This window comes from Trachurus japonicus, chromosome 4 (genome assembly GCF_045865225.1).
Source record: "Trachurus japonicus isolate A0001 chromosome 4, Traja_1.0".
Classification (NCBI taxonomy): Eukaryota; Metazoa; Chordata; class Actinopteri; order Carangiformes; family Carangidae; genus Trachurus; species Trachurus japonicus.
The window spans coordinates 11528420-11554308 of NC_140910.1; the positions used below are offsets into that span (position 1 = coordinate 11528420).

The 25889-nt window shown below is 38.5% G+C and overlaps 2 protein-coding genes across 3 annotated transcripts; both read left to right on the forward strand.

The window, feature by feature from the left end:
- Positions 1–11631: 11631 nt before the first annotated feature.
- LOC146988511 (granzyme B(G,H)-like) lies at positions 11632–13994 on the forward strand. Its single transcript, XM_085773917.1, has 5 exons — positions 11632–11754; positions 11935–12091; positions 12899–13031; positions 13255–13482; positions 13587–13994. Exons 1-5 carry the CDS (start codon positions 11697–11699, stop codon positions 13749–13751), a joined length of 741 nt encoding a protein of 246 aa, XP_085630043.1. The 5' UTR covers positions 11632–11696; the 3' UTR covers positions 13752–13994.
- Positions 13995–15752: 1758 nt separating this feature from the next.
- LOC146988512 (granzyme B-like) lies at positions 15753–23931 on the forward strand. Of its 2 annotated transcripts, none has more exons than XM_085773919.1 (5): positions 15753–15856; positions 22619–22778; positions 22878–23007; positions 23151–23378; positions 23465–23931. In XM_085773919.1, exons 1-5 carry the CDS (start codon positions 15799–15801, stop codon positions 23615–23617), a joined length of 729 nt encoding a protein of 242 aa, XP_085630045.1. In that variant the 5' UTR covers positions 15753–15798; the 3' UTR covers positions 23618–23931. The 2 variants fall into 2 exon arrangements, with proteins under 2 accessions (XP_085630045.1, XP_085630044.1); XM_085773918.1 differs by lacking the exon at positions 15753–15856 and adding an exon at positions 22000–22135 and having other exon boundaries at positions 23465–23922.
- The last annotated feature ends 1958 nt before the right edge of the window (positions 23932–25889 follow it).

Below are 25889 nucleotides of genomic sequence, written 5' to 3' on the forward strand. Positions count from 1 at the left end.
TGCGAGCTATGAGCATTAAAGTCACAGTGGAACAATTAATGAGGTGCTGAGTGTCTTTCCAGTCTGATATCTGAAGGGACAAAGGTCCAGTGATTGCTCAGTTCAATACTTCCAAAAGTAACTGAAGGGAAAAACATCCATCCATTCTGGCCTCTGAACATGTATAATTGAATATATGGCCACAAAGATTAAAAGTGATAAAAGAGGTGGGGTATATTCAGCTTCTCAGCGACTCCAGAGGAAATGGTTATGATATCAATCAATACTTCCTGTAAACTAGCATGAGCAATCCAAACTGACATCAGTTATTTGTGTACTGCTTTTGTTTGCTGCTAGAGTCTCAGATCATGTCATAGATATCGGCTGTTGATCTGACACTCTTGACCTCGATTATCAACCTCATGCACACTCATCTTTTTACTCACTTAGCTTTGACTTGTATCAAAGGTTTAGAAGGGTAAAAGGTGGATGAATGAAAAAGAAGAACAAATGAAATAAACACTGAAATGACTTCAACAAATGTGGATAATATGAAATTTCCATTTGATCCAAGTTATAAATGAATTCCTGTATGGGCTTGCTGAATCTGTACTTATTGTTTAAAGCTGCAGTTGTGCATATTTTTAAAGAGGTGAATTCAAGCCGTCTCTTTCGCTCCAAATACCATCCCTCAGTCCTGACTGCTTACTCTTCTTTTCCACAAAGGACTGCATCTGCAGCTAAAACACTGCTGCAAAGTTAACTTCTTCAGTCAACACTTTGAACAGTGGGTGCCGACACATAAGTCTCATGCAGTGATTAAAAGTTGTATGGTATTGCTCTTGTTTGAGTGAGCTGTTAAGATATTCATTTTTCATTTTGACAAATTAAATTATCACTTCACATTTTCTCAAATCAGTTCCAGAATGACAATTTCATTGATCATTCATGAATCTTACCTCACTGCTGCTGCATCTGACCCCAGGCGTAATCTGTTTTATTTCAGAATTTGTTTTGCCAGATCATGAGCAGCCTGTAAAATGAAATTGTAGATACCTTGAAAGGAATATGATACTGGAACCGCTTCTGAAGGCCAGATGTTTTAGACATGAATCACTGTTGCAAAACAAGTTGTTGTTCTTCCTTTAAGCATGTGAAACTAATGAAGTACAAGACGACACAGTGTTACTTTCCAGAGTTTATATTCTGTTATCCTGTGGCTCAGGCTTGGCTGCATCAAAATAAAGGGCATGGGCACTGGGAACATACTCATTTAAATGAGTATCTACTGAATATCAACAGTATGGGCCCTAATTTCTTGGCGCAACTCAGGGTGGCGCAGCGAGGCGAGCCCTGACGCAGCTGGCGAAGTGGTATTATCGTCCAGTGCAACAAGGTGCGTTTGGCGCTTTCGGCGCACTCTCCGCGCGGTCTATCGGCAATTTGTTGCCGATAGACCGCGCGGAGAGTGCGCCGAAAGCTCGCCAGCTCCAACCTGGTCTAATCTCAGCGCAAGGCGAAGCGCAGCCAGCGCAGTGGCAATTTGACTGCCCAGCACGCAGTGCGCCCACGTCACCAAGACCTCACAGGCAGATTTCCACAGTTCCAGGCACATTTAAATGCAATTAACAATAATAATAATAATAATAATCATCACAATAACCCCTATTTATTGTATCTGAATCAGCACATACACCTATATCTATATAGATTGTCCCGTCACACTGATGGCAGATCAAAGGCTTGCGTAATGGAAACTCAGCCTGACTGAATTACAGTTTTTCTCAGTCGCTTTGGTGCTATTCTCAGATCAGAATGAAAGTTCTCATAACTATTAGTTCAACCTCCACAACATGTAGTCATTTGTCCACATCATAGTAGCAGTTTCTCCTTCCTCTGAACAAATTGCAAATGCTTTTGGACATGTATCAGTTGCTCTCATACAATTCTCTGCTGTTTTACAACATTATCGTTTGTTTATGTCATGTCAGTCAAAATGAACTATACTTTTGAACGCTGAATGGTCTTTCCCTATAAAACTAATAGTCCTCATTTCATTGCTTGAGTCATTACATACAAAATTCTTGAACTAGTTTTCAAAATCTGTCAAACTAGTTTTAAATTTTGGGAGAAGCACTGTGAATTCAATTATTCAAACATTTACAGTAAGGAACAATAGGTATGTATGGTATTGGACAGTAATTCAGCACTAAACAATCTGCACTGCTGTCATTGTGTCAGGCATTACTGTAAGATACAGTGGGACAAGAACTTTTTTTACATTTACATTTAGACTTACAGCTTCACTAGAGAACAGATTTACTGTGTTGTAATGTATTACAGCAACCACAGTAAAGATTTCCCATCTTTACAGTACGGTACTGTACTACAGCATTTTACAAGTAGGAAGCACTTTTACAGTATTGTACACTACAGTAATAATGGTTGATGCAGTAGCCTACATGTACTGTACATTACTGTAATTTTACTCTGCATCACATAGGATTACAAGACAACCTCACAGAGGTGGAAGAGACTGAGCCCATTACAAACAATGGCATAAGGTTGAAAGAGATACAATGTAAGGATGACATTACTGTATCTTTGGGAATATTGAATCTGTTTCAATCGCTACAATTGACAGAGTGATGTAGATGAAAATGTGACTGGAACGTCTGGATGTGCAGGAATGATTTACAGTACTCTATAGGTTCAGTTACTATATGTTTGTTGTAGATGACTGTAGTGTATTTTTCCTTTGAACAATGCTGTGAACAAATCAGAATTGCAAAGAGCATATGCAGTAGAAATGTGAAACATACATATTCAGTATCTCCACTAAATACAGTAATGTGTAACTTTACTGTAGTTTTCACATGGCTACAAGTAGTGTATAGTGCTGTCTTGAGCATTTTCAGGTAGTATCATCACTTTTTGCATTGGAAAACACTTAGAGAATAAAGTGTCCTAATGAAAACATGACAAAGCCATGTGACTATCTTGTTCATAAACGATGGTGTCAGGACTTCTCATTTTGACGACACTGACAGTTTCATTGACATGAGTACTTGCTTTTGAGGGATGGACAATCCATTTTGAGCAAGTGACGCGCTTTTGCAGGTTATCCACTAGGTTTTGCAGTTTGTGATAATTGTTCTGAGAAATGCACTAACTGTTGTGCAAATGTTAAGAGTGATGTGAGAAAAGCACCAAAGCGACTGAGAAAAACTGTAACACAGATGAAACCAGGGAGGGACTGAGACAGCCGTGAATGTCCCAAGAGCAGGTGTTGACACTACACACTGTGCCGTTGCAGATGATCAGCTATTTATTTATTTATTTACTTATTGATTTATTAGGGGCCAGCGCCGCATCGTCACGCGACCATAACAAATAAAACTGAAAACAAATAAACTATCATCTCTCGCAGCAAACCACAATCAGCCTGGCATCATAGTCCGCGATGCCTCCGTTACGCACAGCTGTTTGTTTATGTTGTGATCTGTGCACACGTGTTTAAATATAGGTTAGATAGATAGATAGATAGATAGATAGATAGATAGATAGATAGACCTGGATAACATCATAACCTCCTCCCTCCCAGACTACTTTTGCATCATCAGCCCGTGAGGTCTGTTCGCGCGACCGGACACTGCCAGCTTGGACCGGACCAGAACATCAGTTTCCTCCCGTCTCACTTGCTCTGACAGATTGAGAGCTTTTTGTAGCTATTTTGTAGCTATTTGTTTTCAGTTTTATTTGTTATGGTCGTGTGACGATGCGGCTCAATAAATCAATAAGTAAATACATAAATATAGCAGATAATCGTGTAGTGTCAACACAGCAGTAATCCATCCTCATCTTTCATCTGTGCAGCCTTTGATCTGTCATCAGTGTGACGGGACAATCGATATAGATGTGCTGAATGTGTATGCTGTAATCTGTAGGTGCTGATTCAAATCTTCTCTTCCACGGTGAAATCAAACGTCCGCCTTGCGCGCGCGGCGGATTTAAAGGCGAGGAGAGGAGCTCATTTGATTGGTGAAGATCTGACTCGGCTGTGTCAAACCCACTCCACGCCTTCTCTCCTCCCTCTATGCCATTTGCGCCAGTGGGAGGGAAGTAGGCGGGATGTGCTCCGCTGAGTTTCGAAGGAAAATTGCAAACTGCTCCTGGCCACTCCCCGTTGGCGAAGCGAAGGCGAGGCGCAGGCCTGATCCGCTCTGCCTGCACCTAGTTCACGAAATTAGAGCCCTATATCTCATCAGAAATGTCATGATGCCGTGTGCAATTTCTCTATACTGTACTTGTGTTAGTTGATTTAAAACTGCTCTCTGCTACCATAGTAACCAGAGGTGCATACAAGATGGGGATTTCCTTTCTTGTTTCATGTTTTGCATCACACAATCAGCTACACAAGATAATAATAATGATAATGAATACTAGAATTCACATAAAAAAAATGTTGTTTCTACGAAAGTAGAATATCAGTTGTCACTATGTACTCAGTGAGATGTGGAGACAGGCCATGTGAATATTAACCACAGACTGAATAATCTTGACACTCAGTTATTGCAGCAACAATATACAGTAGTGAAGTACTGGCCACTGCTTTGCATGAGATGGAAAATAAAAAATACGAGGCGGGAATTTGAATCCATTGGGATTACAAGATATGACGTGATCCACAGTCACACAAGCATTAATATATTTGTAAATATGAACTGTGAGAACAGATAAACTTGTGAATAGTGGCAAAATCTCAGTTGTCCCGTGCCTTCATGTATTTCTCCACTAGTTGAAGGTTCTTCTCCACCATCACCCCCCTCCTGTTTATCCCCCTGTCTTTTTTCATTACCTTTTGAATAGCTGGTCTAAAGTGTTTGATTTACCAAGCCCTGTGGAGTCAGAGAGAGGGCAGTAAACAGCAGGTGTGACAGTGATAAATAACAGCCATTAGTGAATGACTGAAATGTTGATGTCATGCTACTCAACTACTAAATTATTAGAAAAAAAGATCACCCAGGCTTTTATGGAGAATAGAACAACAAATAATAAAAGTTATTCTGACAAGGGGCAAGAAAAATAAATATTCACAGCGCAGCAGTTGAATATAGCTTTGGCTTCAGTAGTTAGGAGCGTGAAGGATCTGCAATGTACAGAGAGGCTCATTATAGTGTTATTGTTGTAACTTTGACCCCCGAGTTGAATGAAGCAGAAATGTTTGAGCGCATTTGTGGGAGCAAGGGTGGTCTCTGGGAGAAAATGACCCATGTTGCATTTTCAAGGTTCAAGGTTCAGTTTATTTCACGTCCCATGGGCAATTTGTTCATTCATTATGAAAACAATACATGAAAGGAGTCTAAGAGCATGTCCTCACACTGACTCGTACAGTATATGCACAAATGAACACACACAAACACAGTGACCCCCACTCGGGCCCATCCCAGCCCCTACCCTCCTGTCTGATCACAGCTGTTGGGAATCATCAGATAAGAAGTACTCATCTGTTTTCTCCATTGAAAAAAAAAACGTTAATGACAAACACAGGCTGTCTGACTCTTCTTCCACCCCAAGGCAGGCTAGTCTAAAGATACACACTCTATTGTTCTCACTCCCATCCCCTTTATCCAACTCCTGTCTGTCCACTACATATCAAAATAGCTGCCTTTTCTTAAAGCAGAAGTAATTAATCCAGTCATTTTGGCTAACTTCATTAGTTAGTAGTCCCCGCCCTCGTCATGGATCTATTGGTCCTCGTCCCTACGTCACCACATTCACGCGCATCCCTTGGCTGCACACACAGCCCTTCATGCCATTCTCTCTCCTCATTGGATAAAGCTTGTAGGATACAAGGAAGTATACAAGAAGTTTTCTCCTCGGCTTACAGCAGAGCAGAGTGACTGAAAGACCCGTGTTTCAGACCAAACACTCTATAGAAGTGATTGCTGTCGGAAGATAGAACTATTTAAGACTTATATTAACACAAACATTCCGCTTACTTCTGCTTTAATAACTTGTATTTATATAGCGCCTTTCATAATACCCAAGGGACAGCCAAATACCAAGAATACCAGTGTCCCTTTCCATCTGGTGGGACCAATCTACTCAAGGTTTCCTGTATAAAAGTGAACCTTGGGGAGTTGGGCACTGAGAAGCTTGGCCCTGACACAAGTCTTTCTGCAGAGGGATTCCTGCTTTGCACAAAGAGCGGTAGTTGTCACTAATCAGAAATATCTTTATGAAAAGTCCCCACATTGCAGAATATGATGAAGATACGTTCTGCGGACAGAGTGACAGTTCAAAAGCGTGCTGATTCATATCTCCACTAGAGAAAAGAAAGAAAAGACATCTAATGCGGTGGGAACTTCTAATCTCAAGTTTAACACACACTACATGAATTCATTCACACACATCAAATCAGAAGCAGCCATGTAAAAACAAATTCCAAATGACGTTTTGTGAATTTCACTTAAGCTCCCCAAAGCAGAGAAGGCAGGGAGATTTATGGCTTAGAGGATGAAGCTAAACATCAAAGACGCTACCTGTCACCCTGTTCCTCTGCACACCAATCCTTCTTAGAGTATCAACTTTTCCAATTCTACGTTTCTCCTTCACTGATATATATGGGGAAAAAAAGTAGAAAACTAGAAAAAAAAATAGAAAGAATGAAAAAAATCTGATCCCTGCTTAACATAAAAATAGAAATGGATGTTGAACTAAAATATGGTGAATATCATGACCCAATATGACACTGTCAGACCAGACAAGTCCTAACTTCCACATCTGGCACTTTGATTATTTCCCTGAGCTATATGCTAAAGGAAATGTCTAAATATCAGCTTACTATTCCTATTAATTACATTTGACCTTCAATTTGCCCTCCATGAGAAGGGCTGATGTATTAGTCTCATGTTGCCTGCTTACAGACCTCTTTGCACCACTGTGAAAACCTATACAGCACCATTTCAAAGGTCTGTTTTTGTTTCCACACTGTTTGACCGACACGTCTTTTTCGCGCTCTGTGTGGTCAGAACACATGATCAGAGACAGACAGACTAATGAGGAGACAAAGGATTTCTGTATGTGTGAATGCAGAGAGAATATTTCTGTGTATGTAGAGGGTCAGTTGTCACCCTCCATTATATCTCTTGATACCCCGAGGGCGTGCATGGTTCAGACTCAAGAGATCTTTTTTTAAATCTGTATATTTTGATAAGGAATAAAAACTTAGTGCAACTTTTTACATTTTAAAATGTAGCAATTGACCATTTGCTGAATTCTTCTCATGAACAGTGATTACCCAATACCCAATAGCCTGGAAACTGAAACCAGGCATGGCTGGTCATGCTATGGGTTTATTTGCATGCCACAGCAGTGTGCATGGGCCATTTTTTAAGACTCCCTCCGAATCCAGAAGTACAACAGCAAAAATGATTTTGCTTGGTACTATTTGAGTATAATTATGTGTAACGACAATGACAGATCAAGTATTTGTCTTTATTTAAAACGAGTCAACTTGAAAACAGTGCTATCAAGCAAGCAGCTCATGGAGCTCTTATCAGCTCCGTAGCTAGTTAGATGCAGATGATAATCCTCTGAGAACTGTTTCAAAACAAGAGTTTTGAGAAGAAAATCTGCCACTGTTATCTATGTAAACTGCTCATGTGGCATGTGAAATGGAAAGTTTGATAGGCAAAACAACACAGGAACTGGGGGTAAGGCTTAGCAATGGGTCGGAAAATCATACAATTCAACATTAATGAAGAGCCTGTGACCTGACTACAATATACCAACTTCTTACGAGAGCATGCTATTTACTTTAGTAATCACAAACAGGTTCATAGCGTTTCATAATTTTTGACATGTCCTCTTCAAAGGCCTGATGAAGACATGAGAGACATGAAAGCTTTTAGCTAGTGGTATCATTTTCTTGCAAATGAGTGAGGTCTAACTATTTTGTCGGAAAAACTTCATTCTTCAACAAAATGAAAAAGTTGGGGTAGAAGAAAATTCCCATCCTCTTATTATACTAGTTTAAATCTGATACATCTAAATATGAATCCCATGTCTATAGCAGAGAGTCACCATATGTTTTTTGGATTGAAATGGGCCAAGCAGAGCAGAAAAACACCCATAGAGCTGACATAATTTATGTCATCCAAGGCTCACTGAAACGATTTTTCTCTCCACTCTCTCCTTTTCTCCGTCCATGCTGCTTGATGTTGGCGAGAGAAATAGGTGGCTTTGCTTTGGTAATTACATATAGTCATTAACTGTCTGCCTGTTCATATTTTCATTGTTCAGGTCAATATTGTGACTGGTTGCTTACACCGCCACACTGGCCAGCTGTGGAACCTTATTGTATGACATGAAAACAAACAAAGGACACATTTGCAGTACTGGAACAAAGTACAAGTACAAATGTTGCTTGAGAATTTCAACATACTTCAGAGAAAGTTCTCAAACAAGCTGAAGGAAGATAAATCAACACGTGCTCATTTAGGTCTGAATCATAAGATTTAATCGTGAATGCGGTAGGACTAACTGTTAGATCACAAGCCAAAGTTTGCATCACAAGTCTTTTCAGAGAAATGTCTGTGTGACTGTGATGGGAAAATGAACTTTTTAAAAAAAATCATTTTTTTTAAATCAAATGTGTCCAGCACACAAACAAATGTGATGTGCAGGCTTTGCACATAAGATAGTGATAGTAAGAGCATTTAAAAAAATAAACCTCTTTTTTTTTTTTTGCTGTTTTTCAAATGATATATAAAAATTTGTAGCAAACTGACAGGAATACTATCAGTCTTACATCTCATAGTATAAGGTGTGCAATTTAAGGCATTGTAATGAACTACTAAAATGTGTCAGTCTGATGAAAGCTGCTCCACATGAAATACATTTACAGACAGTATTTCGAGTAATTTGAGCTCTTGGCAATATAAAAACTAGCGCTATAGATTCTACATCCTCTTTCAGTTTGTTGGATGTTTTCATTATGCAGTGTCTGTCAAGGTTAATTTGAACAGCACAGCCTATCTAACTGTACCAAATCATCAAAAATCATTTTATTGTAATCACAGGTGCAGCTGAGAAATGTCTGATCTCTTCTTGCAGAATCTCTTCAGGCATCAACAGCCAGCTCAGTATGTCTATGTAGTGTAACCAATATAGCTGTGAAAATATTATAGATAGAAAATCGTAAGAGGACATTCTCTATTACTGTAATACAGTACTGCAGACAGGCTTCAGTATCGAGATAATACTTTATTAATGTGATAAATGTATTAGCTGGCAATTATTTGAGTTAGTAAATGCAAGACATAAAGACAATTGGACCACAAACAGCTCTGTGTTGAACAACTCAAGTAACTGTGCAATAGTGAAAGAGATAAATGAGCACTTCATCCATCAACAGACTTCATATTAAGCAACTGAAAAGCAATGGTGTCAATGAAGTGATGAAATGTGGTTTTGAGGACCTACATATGAAAAACCACCTTGTCAGCTCAGTGATGAGTCTGTGGTGGAATCCAGACTTCAGAACGTTGGGCCACAAAACACTCAGTGCATGATAATACCTACAGAAAGTATGAGTACATGCTTACTGGAAAAATATGCATACACCTCTGCATGAACACTGCAAACACCGTATAGTTCTCCAACATTATTATTTGAATTTTTTTTCATTTTCCTGTTACTTCAACCCTTTTACCTCATTTTATTATAGTAAGTGAGAAGCAAGGTAATGATCATTGTGGATGGGACCACCTATATATTTGTGTATGTACTGTGCATATTTATTGTGTATGTATATTTCTGTAATTTGTGAATCAAGTTGTAAAGGCATGCAAAATAAAAGAGGAAAGTGAGAAGTGTGAGTCTTTCGCAGTTAGACCCCATTATAATGTCACAATATGAAAAAGTGGGTGAGGATGGAATGTGCAAAGTATGAGGAAGCCCCCCACGGTCTAGAAACAGTTGGTGGCCATGAGAATGATAAGCTGGAGCTCTGGAAAAGAGACTGGCAGGGAAAAGGGTGGAGGTGGATTTGGGAAAATATGCTGAAATGACAGCTGACAGCAGGAGAGGGGGAAACAAATTTGAAAGTGTACCAGAGAAAAAAAAGAAAAAAAGAAAGTGTACCAGAGAGGGGAGGAAACCAAATGGTGAATGCACAGTCAATGTCATAAAACTCCTTTCTAATATATGTTTCTATTATGTCCTGATGGTATGTCTAATGGCTAAACAGGTTATCCAAGAGCTCCCCATAGAAGAGACAGACTAACTACAGTATGTGAAGAACATGTTCTTTCCTGAGTCTCCTGCTGTAATTTCCCATCACTGCCCTGGACTCCAGAGGCTCAGGTCTCAAAGAAACTGTTTGCTCATTCCTTTCTCACTGTCCCTCACCTCCTGTGTTGTGCAACATTAAAAACAATTACAATAGCGTTTGTGCCTAAGATGTAAGAGCGACATACTTGAGTCTAGACTGAGGAAGTGATGTAACAGACATATCTGAGCTCTGGTCAGAGAACTGCATACTTTTAGCATTGACTACTCTGAGAAAACCGGGGACAGGTTATAGCCAGTGCTACTTTCATCTATTCAAACCTTGCAGAGCTGAAGTCACATGGTTAATTCACTATCATTGTACTTAGTGATTCTCCAGATTTTCTTTTTCATTGTTCGTCAGTAGTGATTGCTAAAATGATACAGCTGTCAGTATGGCACAGGTGTATTTTCCTTTACTCTTGCCAAACTGAAACAAATAGACCTGCAGAACCCACATGCTTTAAATGGCATCATGACTCACATTTCTGCTACATGCATATACGTTTTTTTCCCCCACAATAAAGACATTTTCATACTGGCTCCTTGCTTAAAAGGATATTATATAATTGTGGTTTATACAGTATGTTGACTGCATCCCCTGACTTTTTCATTCCTTATAGCTATGGGATCGCATTTCAGTGTTCCATGAACCGCACTTTCAAACACATCCTATTTTTATTTACTGTCTTATAACTTGATAACGTAATAATAATAATAATAATAATAATAATAATAATAATAATAATAATAATAATAATAATAATAATGATAATGATAATAATAATAATAATAATAATGTAATAATGTCACCTTTGGGGCCATGTGACATACATGCAGGCTCCTCCGAGAAAACCACAGTTTTGAACATGAAATAACAATAAATAGCGAAGTTGTGAGTGTCACCACAGAGGTTTCATTATAATGACCAAGCACAGAGCTCACTACACTGGTCTGAATAATGCTACAATCAATCTAGGCCTGAACTGTGATGAGGAGCATGCCCAACAAAAAGATTTAATTACTGTACCAAACAAAGGTCTTGGAACATGAAATATAAGGAAAAAACTGTTGTACGTGTGTTATGCCAGTACATGCTTGCCACACACACACATATTTCTATCAGAGCTCTGATAATGTTGCATTACACTATGTTTTTGACCACATACATCACATACACAAATTATAAAAAATGAAAATCTAACCATTGTCATATTCTGCAGGTAACAGAGGCCCCTCCTTGTGAGTGTGGTTTGCAGTCGTTTGCATAAGTTACACAAGCACTTCCTTCTCCCCTGAGTACAAGAACGCATTTAAAGACTGAACCTGTCAGTGATGAGTGTCACTGTTCTTCAGTTGCTCAGCTGAACTGTGTTCTTGCCATGTCTTTTCAGTGGAAACTGCTCATATTGATACTTGCATTGTACCTTGAGGATCAAGGTAAGAACTGTTTTCACATGTACCATTTGATCCAGGTTGTTGTAGAGCACACATTACAGTACATGAGTAGCTACATTTGACAATGTGAGATATGATGATGAATGATAATGATGATTTTAACGTCTGAGTATTAATGACATCAGTAAAATCAATGTTTATCTATTTGGTTTTTTTTTCCAGTGCATGGAGGGAGAATCTATGGAGGCCATGTGGCTAAGCCACATAGCAGACCATACATGGTGCTTGTGGAGAACCTGAAGGATGGTATAACTGGACACTGTGGTGGGTTCCTTCTGAATGAATCTTTTGTGATGACTGCAGCCCACTGCCAGGCTGAGTAAGTTTTACACACTTTATTTTTAAATACTGGGAATTTGGGTTGCTCTGCTGACATTTCTTAATCCACCAACAACTGTAGACTCATGTATTAAAGCAGAAGTAAGCGATCCGGTCATTTTGGCTAATGCTGCGTTCCAGGCAGGCTTTTGAAACCGTAAGTTACGGCTTCAAGTCACGACTTACAGTACAACTTTGTAGCGTTCCAGTCAACCCGTAACTCATGTTTTTTCAACCTGTTGTCTGTGAAAGTCACTATAACGGCCACTCGTAACTTCCGACCTGTGAACTCGTACCAGATCGAACTGGTACGACTTCACAGATCGGAAAAACACGACTTGCGGGTTGCCTTGAACGCACCATAACTTCTTGTCAGCCGATGGAGTTAGCAGTCCCCGCCCTCGTCATGGATCTATTGGTCCTCGTCCCTACGTCACCACATTCACGCGCATCCCTTGGCTGCACACACAGCCCTTCATGCTGTTCTCTCTTCTCATTGGATAAAGGTTTTAGGACACAAGGAAAGTTTTCTCCTTGGCTCAGAGCAGAGCAGAGTGACTGACAGACCCGTGTTTCGGTCCAAACACTCTATATAAGTGATTGCTGTCGGAAGATAGAACTATTTAAGACTTATATTAACACAAAAATTCCGCTTACTTCTGCTTTAAGATTGCAAATGCAGATATAATTCATCACAACATAACCATCAATTATGTAAATATTTGTATCTTTTATGAATCCGTTGCTCTGACCGTGCAACTAATCAAGCCACCATATAACTTCTTTTCCCCTTAAATTAAATAATCAGCTCCTACACTGTCTTGCTGGGACTTCATAACTACAATAATCGTAAAAATGTACAGACTCTATCTGTGGAAGAGGCAATTCCACATAAAAACTACAATCCAACAACGTACAAAAATGACATAATGTATCTCAAGGTAAGAATATCCTAAAAGTTAAAAACAAAGTTTGCTTTCGTGTGTTTGTATGATGTGAAGTATCTTTTCATATTATGTTGCCCAGAATGCATTAATGAAAATATGTAATGCATTTACTGTATATCACTGAACATTAGCTATTACTAGTGCTTGATAAATATGAATTGATATTTTAGCTTCATATTTCTATATTTTTTGTCTTTATCTCTCCCTGTTCCTCAAGTTGAAGTCCAAGGCAAATTTCAACGAATATGTGAAATCCATTGCTATGGCAGACCAAGATAATGGCTCTCTGCCTAAATCATGTATAGTCTCAGGCTGGGGAAGAAGCAACAAACACAATGGCTATATGTCTACGGTTCTCATGGAAGTCAACGTAAAACTGATTGACGATGAGTATTGTACCCAAATGGATACGTACTGCTCTGAGGGAGAGACTGGACCAGGGGAGGTACATATACATGATGAAACATAACCTGTAGAAATACATTTCCAATGCTGATAATTGTAATACAATGATGATGGAAATACTGCAACTTGTGTATTTACTTCCAGGGAGACTCTGGTGGTCCACTGGTTTGTGAGGATGGAAAGGCGTACGGGGTGGTGTCCAGGGAAGAAAATCTAACAAATGGACGAGTTTTAAAACTCTATACCAAGATACCTGAGAACAAAAGCTGGATCAGTTTAGCTATGAAAACTGCAACAAAACGCCCTTAATGCATGCAACTATTGATTTACACAATCACAACATTTGAATGTAATTTGTATTTCCTATCACACTGCAGAACTAAAGTGCTTATTATTGAAATGCTAATAATGCCACTGACCTCAAGTCTGTACCTGCTTGCTTTACAATTTAAAATGCTTCCAAATCTTTATTTTGAAAGTGACAAAAATATATGAACATATATGATACACAGGTATATGCATTTCTCTGTTTGAACAAAAATTAAAGCAACAAAAAAGACAACACTGCCTCCCTGTGAACAAAGTGTATTGATGCAAGTTGTTTAATTGACCCTGCTATTGCATTTTAGCAACACCTGAAAGAACAGCTCTGGGTGAACACTACCAGCACCTACTAACAGTTTCTTATAGTGCAAGAACAATTTTGTCCTCGTTAGAACTGTAACTGTCATTTATACTCATACATTTTATATGACCACAGAGGTTATTTATGTTAAATGTTTTTGATATTATAGTGAAGTCTCAAATATCGCATCTGGGAAAATTTCAGTTATACCTGGCCGTACTTAATCACAATCAATCCCTTTTTTCATTCAAAATGTACCTAAAAGTGAGATTTTAACAATGGATATGCTTTTACCTTTATTATACATTAACCAAAAAAAAAAAGACAAATATTATCCAAACAATCAGATCAGCATTTGACACAAAAATATGATAATGTAATGATGAAGCCTGTTAGCAGAGATGGTTCATCTTCTAAATACTGACGATTCATGTCTCCAGATGATTCAAACTACGGCCCAGGCAACAAATAAAACTGAATGTGTGTTATTTGCTTGTCAAAAAATACAGTTTAATGAATTTCTATTAAGTTAACTTGTCTTTCTTCAATCATTTGCTTTTTTGTACAAGCACAAGCAATGAGGCAGGTTTGGAGACATGAAAGGTGTTAAAGGGATAGTTCACCCTAGAATGATATTTCGCTCATTATCTACTCACCCTCATGTTGACTAAGGGCTGGAAGAATTCTCAGAGTCCACCGTCCCTTCTCTGAGTTACAGGGGGTCTTTGCGTAGCAGTGCATGTCCATATAACGGTTGCAAAGGGACACCAGAGCTCTTCGTAAAAAAAACACACACAAAAAAACATCCAAATATCTCCATGATGCTCGTATGTAATGTCCGTCTTGTGCTGAAGCCCCAAATTGCGTAATTGTCCCGAAAAAAATTAAATAAGTCCACATTCCAAGCATGTTTTTAGCGGAAGCTTCTCGAAGCTCCTCTTCCTGGTCCGTCCAAATCTTGCGTGATTTGCGCCGGCGTCAGTGCGATTACTGCGAATCACGCGAGATTTGGACGGACCAGGAAGAGGAGCTTCGAGAAGCTTCCGCTACAAACAAGCTTCGGGACAATTACGCAATTTGGGGCTTCGGCACAAGACGGACATTACATACGAGCATCATGGAGGTATTTGGATGTTTTTTTGTGTGTGTTTTTTTACGAAGAGCTCTGGTGTCCCTTTGCAACCGTTATATGGACATGCACTGCTACGCCAAGACCCCCTGTAACTCAGAGAAGGGACGGTGGACTCTGAGAATTCTTCCAGCCCTTAGTCGAGCGAAATATCATTCTAGGGTGAACTATCCCTTTAATCCTGGGGGGAAATAACATAATTTCCATGGTTTGATTTGGCCTTACCGGGGAAAGTATACTTAGATGGGAGACGCCGAAACTCTGCTTGGTGTGATTATAACCAAACATTTTCCAGTATGTTCCGAATATGTTCTTGCAAACAAATACTAAAATGCAGACAACTCTACACAATACTGAAGGTTAAATTAAACAAGTGTAAGTGTAGCTAGTATTTTAGCATGGGGCTAGACTATAATAGTGTATCATACTGTCTCAAGGATGTAGTATATTGTCATGTAGTGGCCCCTCCTCATGAATGTGGTTCAAACCCAACTCAATTGCACATTCAACTCTCTCAAATGTAGGCTGGTATTTTAAGACCTGAACTTGTCAGTGATGTGTATACCACTGTTCTTCAGCAGTTTAGCCAGATTGATCTCACCATGTTTTGCCACTACAGACTGGTCATGCTGATAGTTGCACTGACTCTTGATGGTCAAGGTAAGTTTAGATTGAACACACACACACGCACACACACTGTCAGTTACATGCAAAACTGTTCTTCTTAGCTTAGCTACCATGTTGTTTCAGTGGAAAGTGGAAACTAGTCATACTGATGCTTAATTCGATTCCTGATGGTCAAGATAGGTGCAGTTATGTACAGTAGGTATAAGCTGGATCTAACAAGACAATAATGACAAATTAATTTTAGTGTAGAAAAATGTGTGTGCACTTTTGTTTTAGAAATTCTTATTTATTTAATCAGTAACAAGAGGAATCTTTGGAGGCCATGAGGCTAAGCCACATAGCAGACCATACATGGTGCTTGTAGAGACGGAGAAGGATGGTATAACTGGATACTGTAGTGGATTCCTTCTGAGTGAGGATCTTGTGATGACTGCAGCCACATGCCAAGCTGAGTAAGTTTTACACTATGTTAATGCAATGGGAATTCTGGTTGATGAAATTTCTTACTCCACCAACAAACAAAAGAAATGTATTGAACTTTTTGAACTGAATGTAAATTTTACACCTATCAGATCCTACACAGTCTTTCTAGGACTTCACAACTACAATAATCATCGTGAAACACAGATTATACATGTGGTGGAAGCAGGATTTCAACATCAATACTACAGTCCCTTAACTCAAAAGAATGATGTAATGCTTCTGAAGGTAAGATAATACTTGTTTTTATTGTAAAATACAAATGCTCTTTCGAAAATAATGAAATACTGAATGTACGCATGTCACTCAGCAATAAGCAAGCAGGAGACGTCTTAGCCAACAGGCAAATCTGAACACTGGAGAAATGTTAATTGATGTTTAAGTTTCATATCTTTATTTTTTTTAATCTCTCCCTGTTGGCCAGTTGAATGCATTGATGAAAATATGTTATGCATTTACTGCATATCACTGATCATTAACTATTACTAGTGCTTGATAAATATGATATTTTAGCTTCACATTTCTATATTTTTTGTCTTTATCTCTCCCTGTTTCTTAAGTTGAAGTCCAAGGCAAATTTCAACAAAAATGTAAAATCCATTGCTATCGCAGACCAGGAGAATGGCTCTCTGCCTAAATCATGTATAGTCTCAGGCTGGGGAACAAGAAGCAACAAAGTCCATGACTATATGTCTACGGTTCTCATGGAAGTGAATGTAACACTTCTTGACGATGAGTATTGTACCAAAATGGATTCGTACTGCTCTGAGGGAGAGAATGGACCAAGGAATGTATGTATATTTATGAAACACAACATGAAGAAGTACATGAGTTGACACTAACGATCTGATAATTAAATCATAATTGTTTAAGTAATTATTTCAAACTTTGTATGTACTTACAGGGAGATAGTGGTAGTCCACTGGTCTGCGGGGATGGAAAGGTGTACGGACTAGTGTCATTCCTGAAGCAAATAGGATCAGATGGACGAAAGTTAACTGGCTATACTAACATAGCTCAGAGCAGAGTCCAAATTGACAGGAGTACAGAACCGACATCTTATGTTTGTGTTACTGGTGTTCAGTAATTTAAAAGGTGCACACACAAGTGCTAACATTAAAACTGATTTAATAATGTAACATTGTGAGCACACCTAGGTCTAGACTTAAATAAATATATGTATGTAACGTGTATGAAAACATACAATCTATATGAACATATTTTGGTTATTATAATAAAGTAATTCATTTTTTGTTTTGTCTTTTTCTGCTGCAGCAGCTACATTTTCTCTCAACAATTCTTCAGTTGTTTTGATCAGATCAGAATTTAAACAGAATGATGTGACAATGTACATAACTGCTTCATGCTTTGTACCATCTCTTGAAACAATAAAATGTTGCTTTCTCACCAAGTTCTCTTAGTGCCTCCGTACACTTATGTTTGAACATAATTTAATAAAAAGACAACACTGCCTCCCTGTGAGCAAAGTGATGCAACAACAAGAGGTCCATTATTCACTTGCTGAAGTCAGAGTTAAAAAATATCTTATAAACCAACACTATAAACTGAAACCTAATCTGTTCTCAACCCAAAACCCAAAAACCCAAATTACCTTACTGTCTCCATTCAGTCAGCAAAACATGGACATTATTTAGGTTTACATCAGAAGCATCAGGCTGAGTTTCATGTAATTCAATTTAAAACTCCAACATCTTTTTTTTAAAATCTAATCAAAGGTGTATGAGCAGAAAGGAAATAGAAACTTTGAATAAAAATATATTCACAATGTAAAAACTATGTGCAAATGAATAGGGGTAGTATTTACAAATGTGACTTGTTATGGTACTGTATATATCCAACATAGATTGGTGGATTGGACTGTTACATAAATACATACACTATATTGCTGTACAAAACACTGTAGTGGATTCCTCCTGAATGATGACCGTAGCCCACTGCATGCCAAACATGACAAAAAACCCTTGTCCTTTACAGTATATGCTCATATTTAAGAATCTTCTGAATAAAATAGCTTCAACTTGGTATAAGAGTAGGTAAGTCCACTTACGCCCTTCTGGCTCCAAACATTACTCACATTTTTGAGTTAGGTCTTTTTAGGTCCTTTTGGCATCATTGGATAGAGCTCATCGAGACCTGTGTTTTGATATATAGAACTCATTTTCGCTCCCAAAATGTCACTTACATGCTTTTGGTTCTAAGCCCACATTATTATACTGTGGTGGCCATAATGTTTCACTGACATTTCCACCTCCATGAGTCTTACTCCCAGGATTTCTCACTACCACAACTCTTGACATATTTAGTCTGAATTCAGCGCTACTCTCTTTGCATCCCTCATTTCAATCATCCCATCCACTTTTGAGCTACAACTATTATTTTGCATTCAATATACCAACCCTAGTTACACCCTCGCTGCTTTAACTGCCATTTAATGAGATTAAGATAACACTTCAAATGAGTCTTCTTTGTGGGTGAAGGACATTCAGTTATGTTAAACACATATCATGGAAACTAAGCGTAAAGAAGTTGAGATAAAAAAAATAGTGATCGACTGACACAGGAAACGGTTCATGATATAATCTACACATGAGATAAACAGTGCAAGAGCAGTTCTGACTGATATGAACAACACCCAGTATACTGCAATCAAAACCTGCTTTACCAAATACATTTTACCTAATTCCATAAATGACCCAGACTTTCAATAAATTATAACAATAATGGATATCTTGAGGCTTAAGGAACCATCATAAATACATTAACAAATCAATTAAATAAGATTGTTGGGCTAGACTGGACCCTAGGGGTATGCGGAGTTATGAAAAAAACTCTGTACAGAGAAACTGAAGAGTTTAAAGAGCGGTGACTTTTTATTTCATCATCTTTCCAAAACCACCATCAAATTAGTTTGAGTCATTAATAATATTATAATACTAATTGATTATATAATATCATAATATAATCAAGAGCAATACCTTTGATTAGATTTTCACTTATAATACTATAATACAAAAATAGTGGTCTTTATTTGTTGTCTCTATGTTGCGCAGAAATCATGAACGATGTAGCTCCTTATATTATTGATATAAATATCTATAAAGACAGTTGAACCCAGCGTTTTCAACCAACTCTGACTGTTCTCATCAGGTTCTGCCAATGAGAACTCTGTATGCCAGCTGCCAGGATCACTTTCAGTGTTCAGACTAGTGTCGAAAATTAAAAGTTGGGCTGTCTTGGTCCTCTGAACCTAACCCCATGTCAAATGGGATTGCCTGCAGCCCCCTGTCACCCTGCACAGACAAATGATATAGATACAGTAGCTGGATGGATGGACCATATGAGAATCCCCCCCAAAATGACAACACTGCCTCCTTGTGAACAAATGGTACTGGTGCAAAAAGGGGCATTTACAGTAATACATTTTGGCATTGAGTAATGTCATTTTGTTGTATTAGCATTTCAAAAGGGTAGATTATATATTATTGATCTCTTTGTGCATGACCTTGTTAATCCCTCTCACAAAAGCCTCATTTACCTCTTCATTTCAAACATGATTTATAATTGATTTCTCCTCAGTTTGCACACCATCACCGGCAAGTTTTTCAGCTCACATAATGTGTTTTTTTCAGTGAAGAAAGTGAAGAGCATAGGGTCAATTCTGCTCTCAGAGCCATTGGAGAAAAAAAGAAAAAATCTCAAAAAATTAGCGATAATCAAGAGGTCATTTACTGGTGTGTCACAACTCAGGCAGAGGAACAGGATTGTCATATCTCTTCTTCCTGTTAATTACAAGATACACAGTGCAGAAGCTGTTCAGATTGATATGAACAAGCAATACCCAACTCAGTGAAATGTCTATTCATTAACTATTTTAGTGAAATCTTAACCATCAGAACCCCCACAAACATCTTTAGTTTATAAACATCCTGTTTTTCTGTTATCATATATGTTGATGGATGTGTGAAACCTCACTGCATCTCTGTCCCTCTGTCTTGCTGTCAGCCATGTCAACTGTTTCATGCAAACTGAACTTTTTAAAAATGCTCATCAGATCACAATTCTCCTGTTCTGCTGGTCCTGTTCATTGAGATCGTCAAAAGCATCTGCATCATGCAGTGTGCATGAGATAATCCGTTACACACAAACGCAGCTGAGTGGCCAGCTTGTCATGTCTCCCTCAGCAAGTAGTACATAATGCAGACAAGAACACTGCAACATATTGGGGTCCCAAACAAATGGTGTGTGGTAGCTCTTACAGATTGCCACCAAACCAATGAAGTAACAACAGAACTGACTGTAAAACGACTGTAAAAATCCTACCTCAACATGCTGACTCAAACTTACTGATCTTACGCAGAGAGTCACACACACCTTGACTACTGGACCATAAGAACACAAAATTAAAAACCAAAGTCTTGGGTGTTATGTTGCATGGTAAACTGGTAAATATGTACAGTCAGCAGAATGATAGTAATAATAATAATGAAAAACAGGCTATGTTACAGTTCTCAGGTGGATCAGGGCAACTTAAAGGTACCATTCCAGACGACTCCTTTTTGGCAAAATTTTGGCGAAATTAAAAAAAATCTGAGTATAAGTATTAGACAGTAATCGATAACACAAGTGATTTCTCATATCAATGACAAAATGTGGAATCTGTGTAAGGAGCAGGGGCTGGATGGCCCATCTGTCAGTCAAACTGCCAAATCATGCAGTGCCATCTTGATGACCTACAGTACCAGGGAGGCACAGCTACGATCATAGACTGTATGGGCTACGATGAAGGATGTTTCAGCCTTTATTTCTCCTTAACAACAGACTAACTCTACATTATCCTGTTTGTTACACGGCTTATGAGTGAAATAATTAATTTCATACATAATGTTGATCAAAAATACAACTTTTAGGGGTGGTGAGTGGCGCAGTGGGTTAAGCAGGCGCCCCATGTGTTGAGGCTATAGTCCTCGTGCAGGCGGCCCCGGTTCAAATCCCTCATCGGATGGCCCTTTCCTGTGTGCCATTCCCCCTCTCTCTGCCTCCCCATTTCCTGTCTCTCTCGACTGTACTATCAAATAAAGGCACGAAAAAGCCCCAAAAAATGAATTTTGTCGATTTAAAATGGCATCATTTAGCAAATCTGCAAGTCTGGTCACTTCTTCGCTGTTTTGCTCACCCTCCTCGGTTGTGTGCAATGTGCATTTGTTTTCAATGAAGCCTTTTATACTCAATCAGTGGGTCGATGGATTATCATATACTACATGTTATGTAATGTGTGATTTGATTTTGTGTAGTCATATCTGTCATAAACATTAGATTACGGTTTATGGGACACATTTGTGTCATGGACTCGCGGTGCCACAGAGACAAGAGCTGTGACACTGGGTCTGAGGCTCTGATCATGCAGGTTTGGTTTTCAGCAGCGGTGTGGAAGGCAGAGAGCCTCCACTCTCCCACAAGTCATTAATCAGAGCTACTCAACACATGACAACCTGTAAGGGAAAAAATCAAGGCGCTCAAACCACATCCAAAAAAACCAAAATCAACTTAACTAATATCGTCTGGTGAATTAAGATGTGTCTCATACTATGGAGGTCATAGGGGCCCTTCCTGAACATGGTTCACAACCACAGTATTTGCATATTCAAGCTACACAAGCACTTCCTTCTCTCTAACACCAAGGAAGCATTTAAAGACTGAACCTGTGAGTGATGAGTGCCACTGTTCCTCAGTAGCTGAGCTGGACTGATCTCACCATGTTGTTCCAATGTAAACTGGTCATACTGACGCTTGCACTGACTCTTCATGGTCAAGGTAAGTGTAGGTATATTAATTATACCAGAACATATATGTATGTATGAGTATGTGTATTATTTTGTTACATTTTGAAAAGGAAAACAAAAGATAAAGGATCTTAACAATTTATATCATAACTATTAAATTAGGTGGCGTATTGGCACTGTCACCTTAAAACGGTGCCTGTTCTTGTTCCTGGTTCCTCCCACAGTCCAAAGGCATGCTCAATAGGTTGTGGTTTGTCAGCTGAGATTGGCAACCCCCCCTGGCAAAGGGGCACAGCTAATGGATGGGTGGGAAATTCTTTAGTTACCAAAGATATGCATAACTGTATATTGTTTCCAGTTGAGGGCACCAAAAGCAAACAATTACTTCACTTCATAGCCTGTGCATACAGCTGATAATTACAAACATTATGAAAGTAAGATTATGCTATAGCTCCCACTTCTATCAGGAGAATAAACCTCTCTAAACTTGTTTTAACACAAAGTGTTATCTCAGTGTATGCAGGAGAAATCTATGGAGGCCATGAGGCTGTGCCACATAGCAGGCCGTACATGGTGCTTGTGGAGGGACACACGGAGGTTGGTAAAACAAAACACTGTGGTGGATTCCTTCTGAATAAGGATTTTGTGATGACTGCAGCCCACTGCCAAGCCGAGTTAGTTGTCTATATTTGTAATATATTTTTGTGAATACAATGCTATTTACAAATACTATTCTACCTACTCCCGTAACCTTTTTTAACTTTATATTTCAGTTCTTACAAAGTCTATCTAGGACTTCACGACTTCCATAAGCTTAAACATGCACAGACTAGAGATGTGGAAACAGCATTTCCACATGATGACTTCGATGGAAACGTCATAAATGACATAATGCTTCTTAAGGTAAGAGGATATTGAAAGCAAATGCTGACTTTAGTCTCTTTTTGTTATTTTTGCATTCATATTACTGAACAATAACTAAGCTAATGAATGTCAGAAAAATGTGAATTGATACTGCAGCTCCATATTTGTGTTTTTGTCCGAAGTTGAGCACCGAGGCAAATTTCAACAAAAATGTGAAACCAATTGCTCTGGCAGACCAAGATGATGGCTCTCTGCCTAAATCATGCATGGTCTCCGGCTGGGGAAGAAGCAGCAAAAACAATAACTACATGTCTTCAAAGCTCATGGAAGTCAACGTGACACTCACTGACTATCCGCTTTGTGCCAGTTATAAGCTGTACTGCTCTGAGGGAGAGATTGGACCAGGGAAGGTATGTAGCACAATATGCAATATGCAAAAAAAAAAAAAAAAAAACACCTTGGTAAAGATCACACCAGACTCTGTATGTACTTCCAGGGGGACTCTGGTGGTCCACTTGTCTGTGAAGATGGAGAGGCGTATGGAGTGGTGGCTATTTCATTCCCAGGAAAACAAGGCGAACAATTCCATGGCTATACTAAAATTCCTGAGTTTAGGGAGTGGATCAACACTACCATGGAACATGCATAATTTTTGAGATCTTAAATCCTTAAACAAGCCTCTTATTTGGTATGGCTTGAAATCAGAAATATACAATTGTAGACCCAATGCTGCATATTAAATGACTTCCGCTATCAAATACAACATGACATACACTGTTGCCCATAAAAAGGTCAGTGTATAATATATTTTGGTCATTGGATTTTCTGTTGATGAATGGGAAATAAAAATCAAAAACGTATAGGTTTATTTGATTTGATATAAAAATAAAATTTAAACACAAAGCATTCTTCTTTTTGAATGTCAAAGAGTGATTAACTACATTTTAAAAACAGTTTGATATTCATGTTGTGTTTCATGTAACAGAAATAAAATCACTAGCTGACAAACAAAAAACAAAACAAAAACAATAGTTTTTTTTCATATTCTGACACTGGACGTTGTCATTTGCAAGGCAAGACTGCAGGCTGGACTGGTCTCTAGTAGAAAATACTTCACACACACACACACACACATGCAGCACACTCAACACATCTAGACTAGAAGAAGGGAAAGGGGGAGATATAGCAGGTTCATACTTTGCTTGTAACTTTTGCCACCTCTGACTCTACTGTAGATGTACGTTGGGGACTCAAGCTTATGCCATTTTCAGCTCAAAATCTCCTCAAATTTGTTGCAGAAAATCCTCTTCTGCCTCCACTTTACGTGTGATATGCGCAAAGATTTCTGTACTGTAGATGTCAGGCCTGGTTTTACCATGTCTGAAATTAAATCTGAGTAGGGCACCAAAGACATTTTGGCCTACAGAACCATAGGCACACAGTAGTACTGTAGTGCTCATTGGCGCTCTTGCCTTGAAAATGACTCAAAATATGAAAAAAAAAAAAAGTGTCTTTGGTCTGTCTATTTGTTTCTGTTGCCTGGTGATTTTATTTTGTATATGAAATAGAACATGAAAATCAAACTGTTTTTAGAATTTAGTTAAAGGTAGGGTTGGAGATCTTATTCTGGAGCATTTTTTTTCCTCTTCCCACTCTGATTGCAACCAATAAATTAAATGCTTTTTCACAAAAATGAAACAAGTCAGTCACTTGTGGGACAGACAATCCTGTAAAAACAGCATCCAATCATTGGGAACGCAACGTTAAAGTCAATAGGATCGTGATGTGTCAATCAAGCTGCCGTCTCTCTCTCTTTCTCTGTGCGTACTGCTCTTCATTCGCTAATCGCGTGCATGATCAGAGTCTTCAACGAGTTGAGACCGCGGCAAAGACTACAATAGTAACCCAATATACCACGCTGAAGTCTCGTAGGTGGCAATGTACCTCTAAGCTTGATGCTGGATGGTTTATTATGATGTTAAGTGTTTTCTGTCACATGAATGAGCCTTGAGAAAAAGCTAGAGCACAGTTAGCATTGCTACACAGTGACGCAACAGTATCGCAGAAAGCCGCGTTGCTCAGATTGAGATTAGATTGGTAAACCTTACGTGTTCCTGAGGTCTAGAGGCCTGACTTCAGAGAGAAGTCTGAGGAAAGGGGCCTGGACTTTTGACTTGTGTATTTCCAAAATGTGGCCTGCTAGAACCGATTTCCCAGGATCTCCAACCCATACCTTTAATTGCTCTTTGACACTCAAAAAAAAGAATGCTTTGTGTTTCAATTTTATTTTTTGTATTTGAAAATGAGAATTTGATAAACCAGTGTTTTTTTTAATTTTATTTTTATTCCCATTCAGGAAATCCAATGACCAAAAGATACACTGACCTAAACCATAGATATATTGCTGCTTTGAACATGCGCTTTCTTGAGAACATATTCTGCTGCTTTGTTTTGTACCTTCTTATGTACAATGAACTGCTCTCTCCTCTATACATTTCCAGTTTGAATATGAATTAAAGCCTCCCCATACAAAATATTTAATGCGTTCTACATGTTTTTTTTTCTTGTTTGTTTTTGCAAATATAATAACAGGACAAACAAGAATACAATATACTATAAATACTTTGCTTAGAGATTGGAGCATCAGAATCAGTGTTTCATTAAATCAACGCAGGCCTAAAATAATTCTTAGAAAATATAATATAAAAAAGGGTAGTCCTCAAGAAATGACAGACAGACCATTGGTTCATATTCTGCTGTTTACAGCAGAGGCAGAGGATGTGGTTATTGATATAGATCTGGGCTTCTTGTGAAAAGGAAACCAATCAGACCTAATCTGCATTAGAGTAGATTATAAAAATGGGTTAAAAGGTATTGGATTGCTTTAAAACAGCACAATCATAATACAGCACAAACAGCAT

Coding starts and splice junctions, on each gene's coding strand:
- LOC146988511 (XM_085773917.1), top strand. CDS start 11,697: ATGTCTTTTCAGTGGAAACTGCTCATATTGATACTTGCATTGTACCTT. Junction 11,755..11,934: donor ATTGTACCTTGAGGATCAAG/GTAAGAACTGTT, acceptor TTTTTTTTCCAG/TGCATGGAGGGAGAATCTAT. Junction 13,483..13,586: donor GAGAGACTGGACCAGGGGAG/GTACATATACAT, acceptor ATTTACTTCCAG/GGAGACTCTGGTGGTCCACT.
- LOC146988512 (XM_085773919.1), top strand. CDS start 15,799: ATGTTTTGCCACTACAGACTGGTCATGCTGATAGTTGCACTGACTCTT. Junction 23,008..23,150: donor ATGACATAATGCTTCTTAAG/GTAAGAGGATAT, acceptor TTTTGTCCGAAG/TTGAGCACCGAGGCAAATTT. Junction 23,379..23,464: donor GAGAGATTGGACCAGGGAAG/GTATGTAGCACA, acceptor ATGTACTTCCAG/GGGGACTCTGGTGGTCCACT.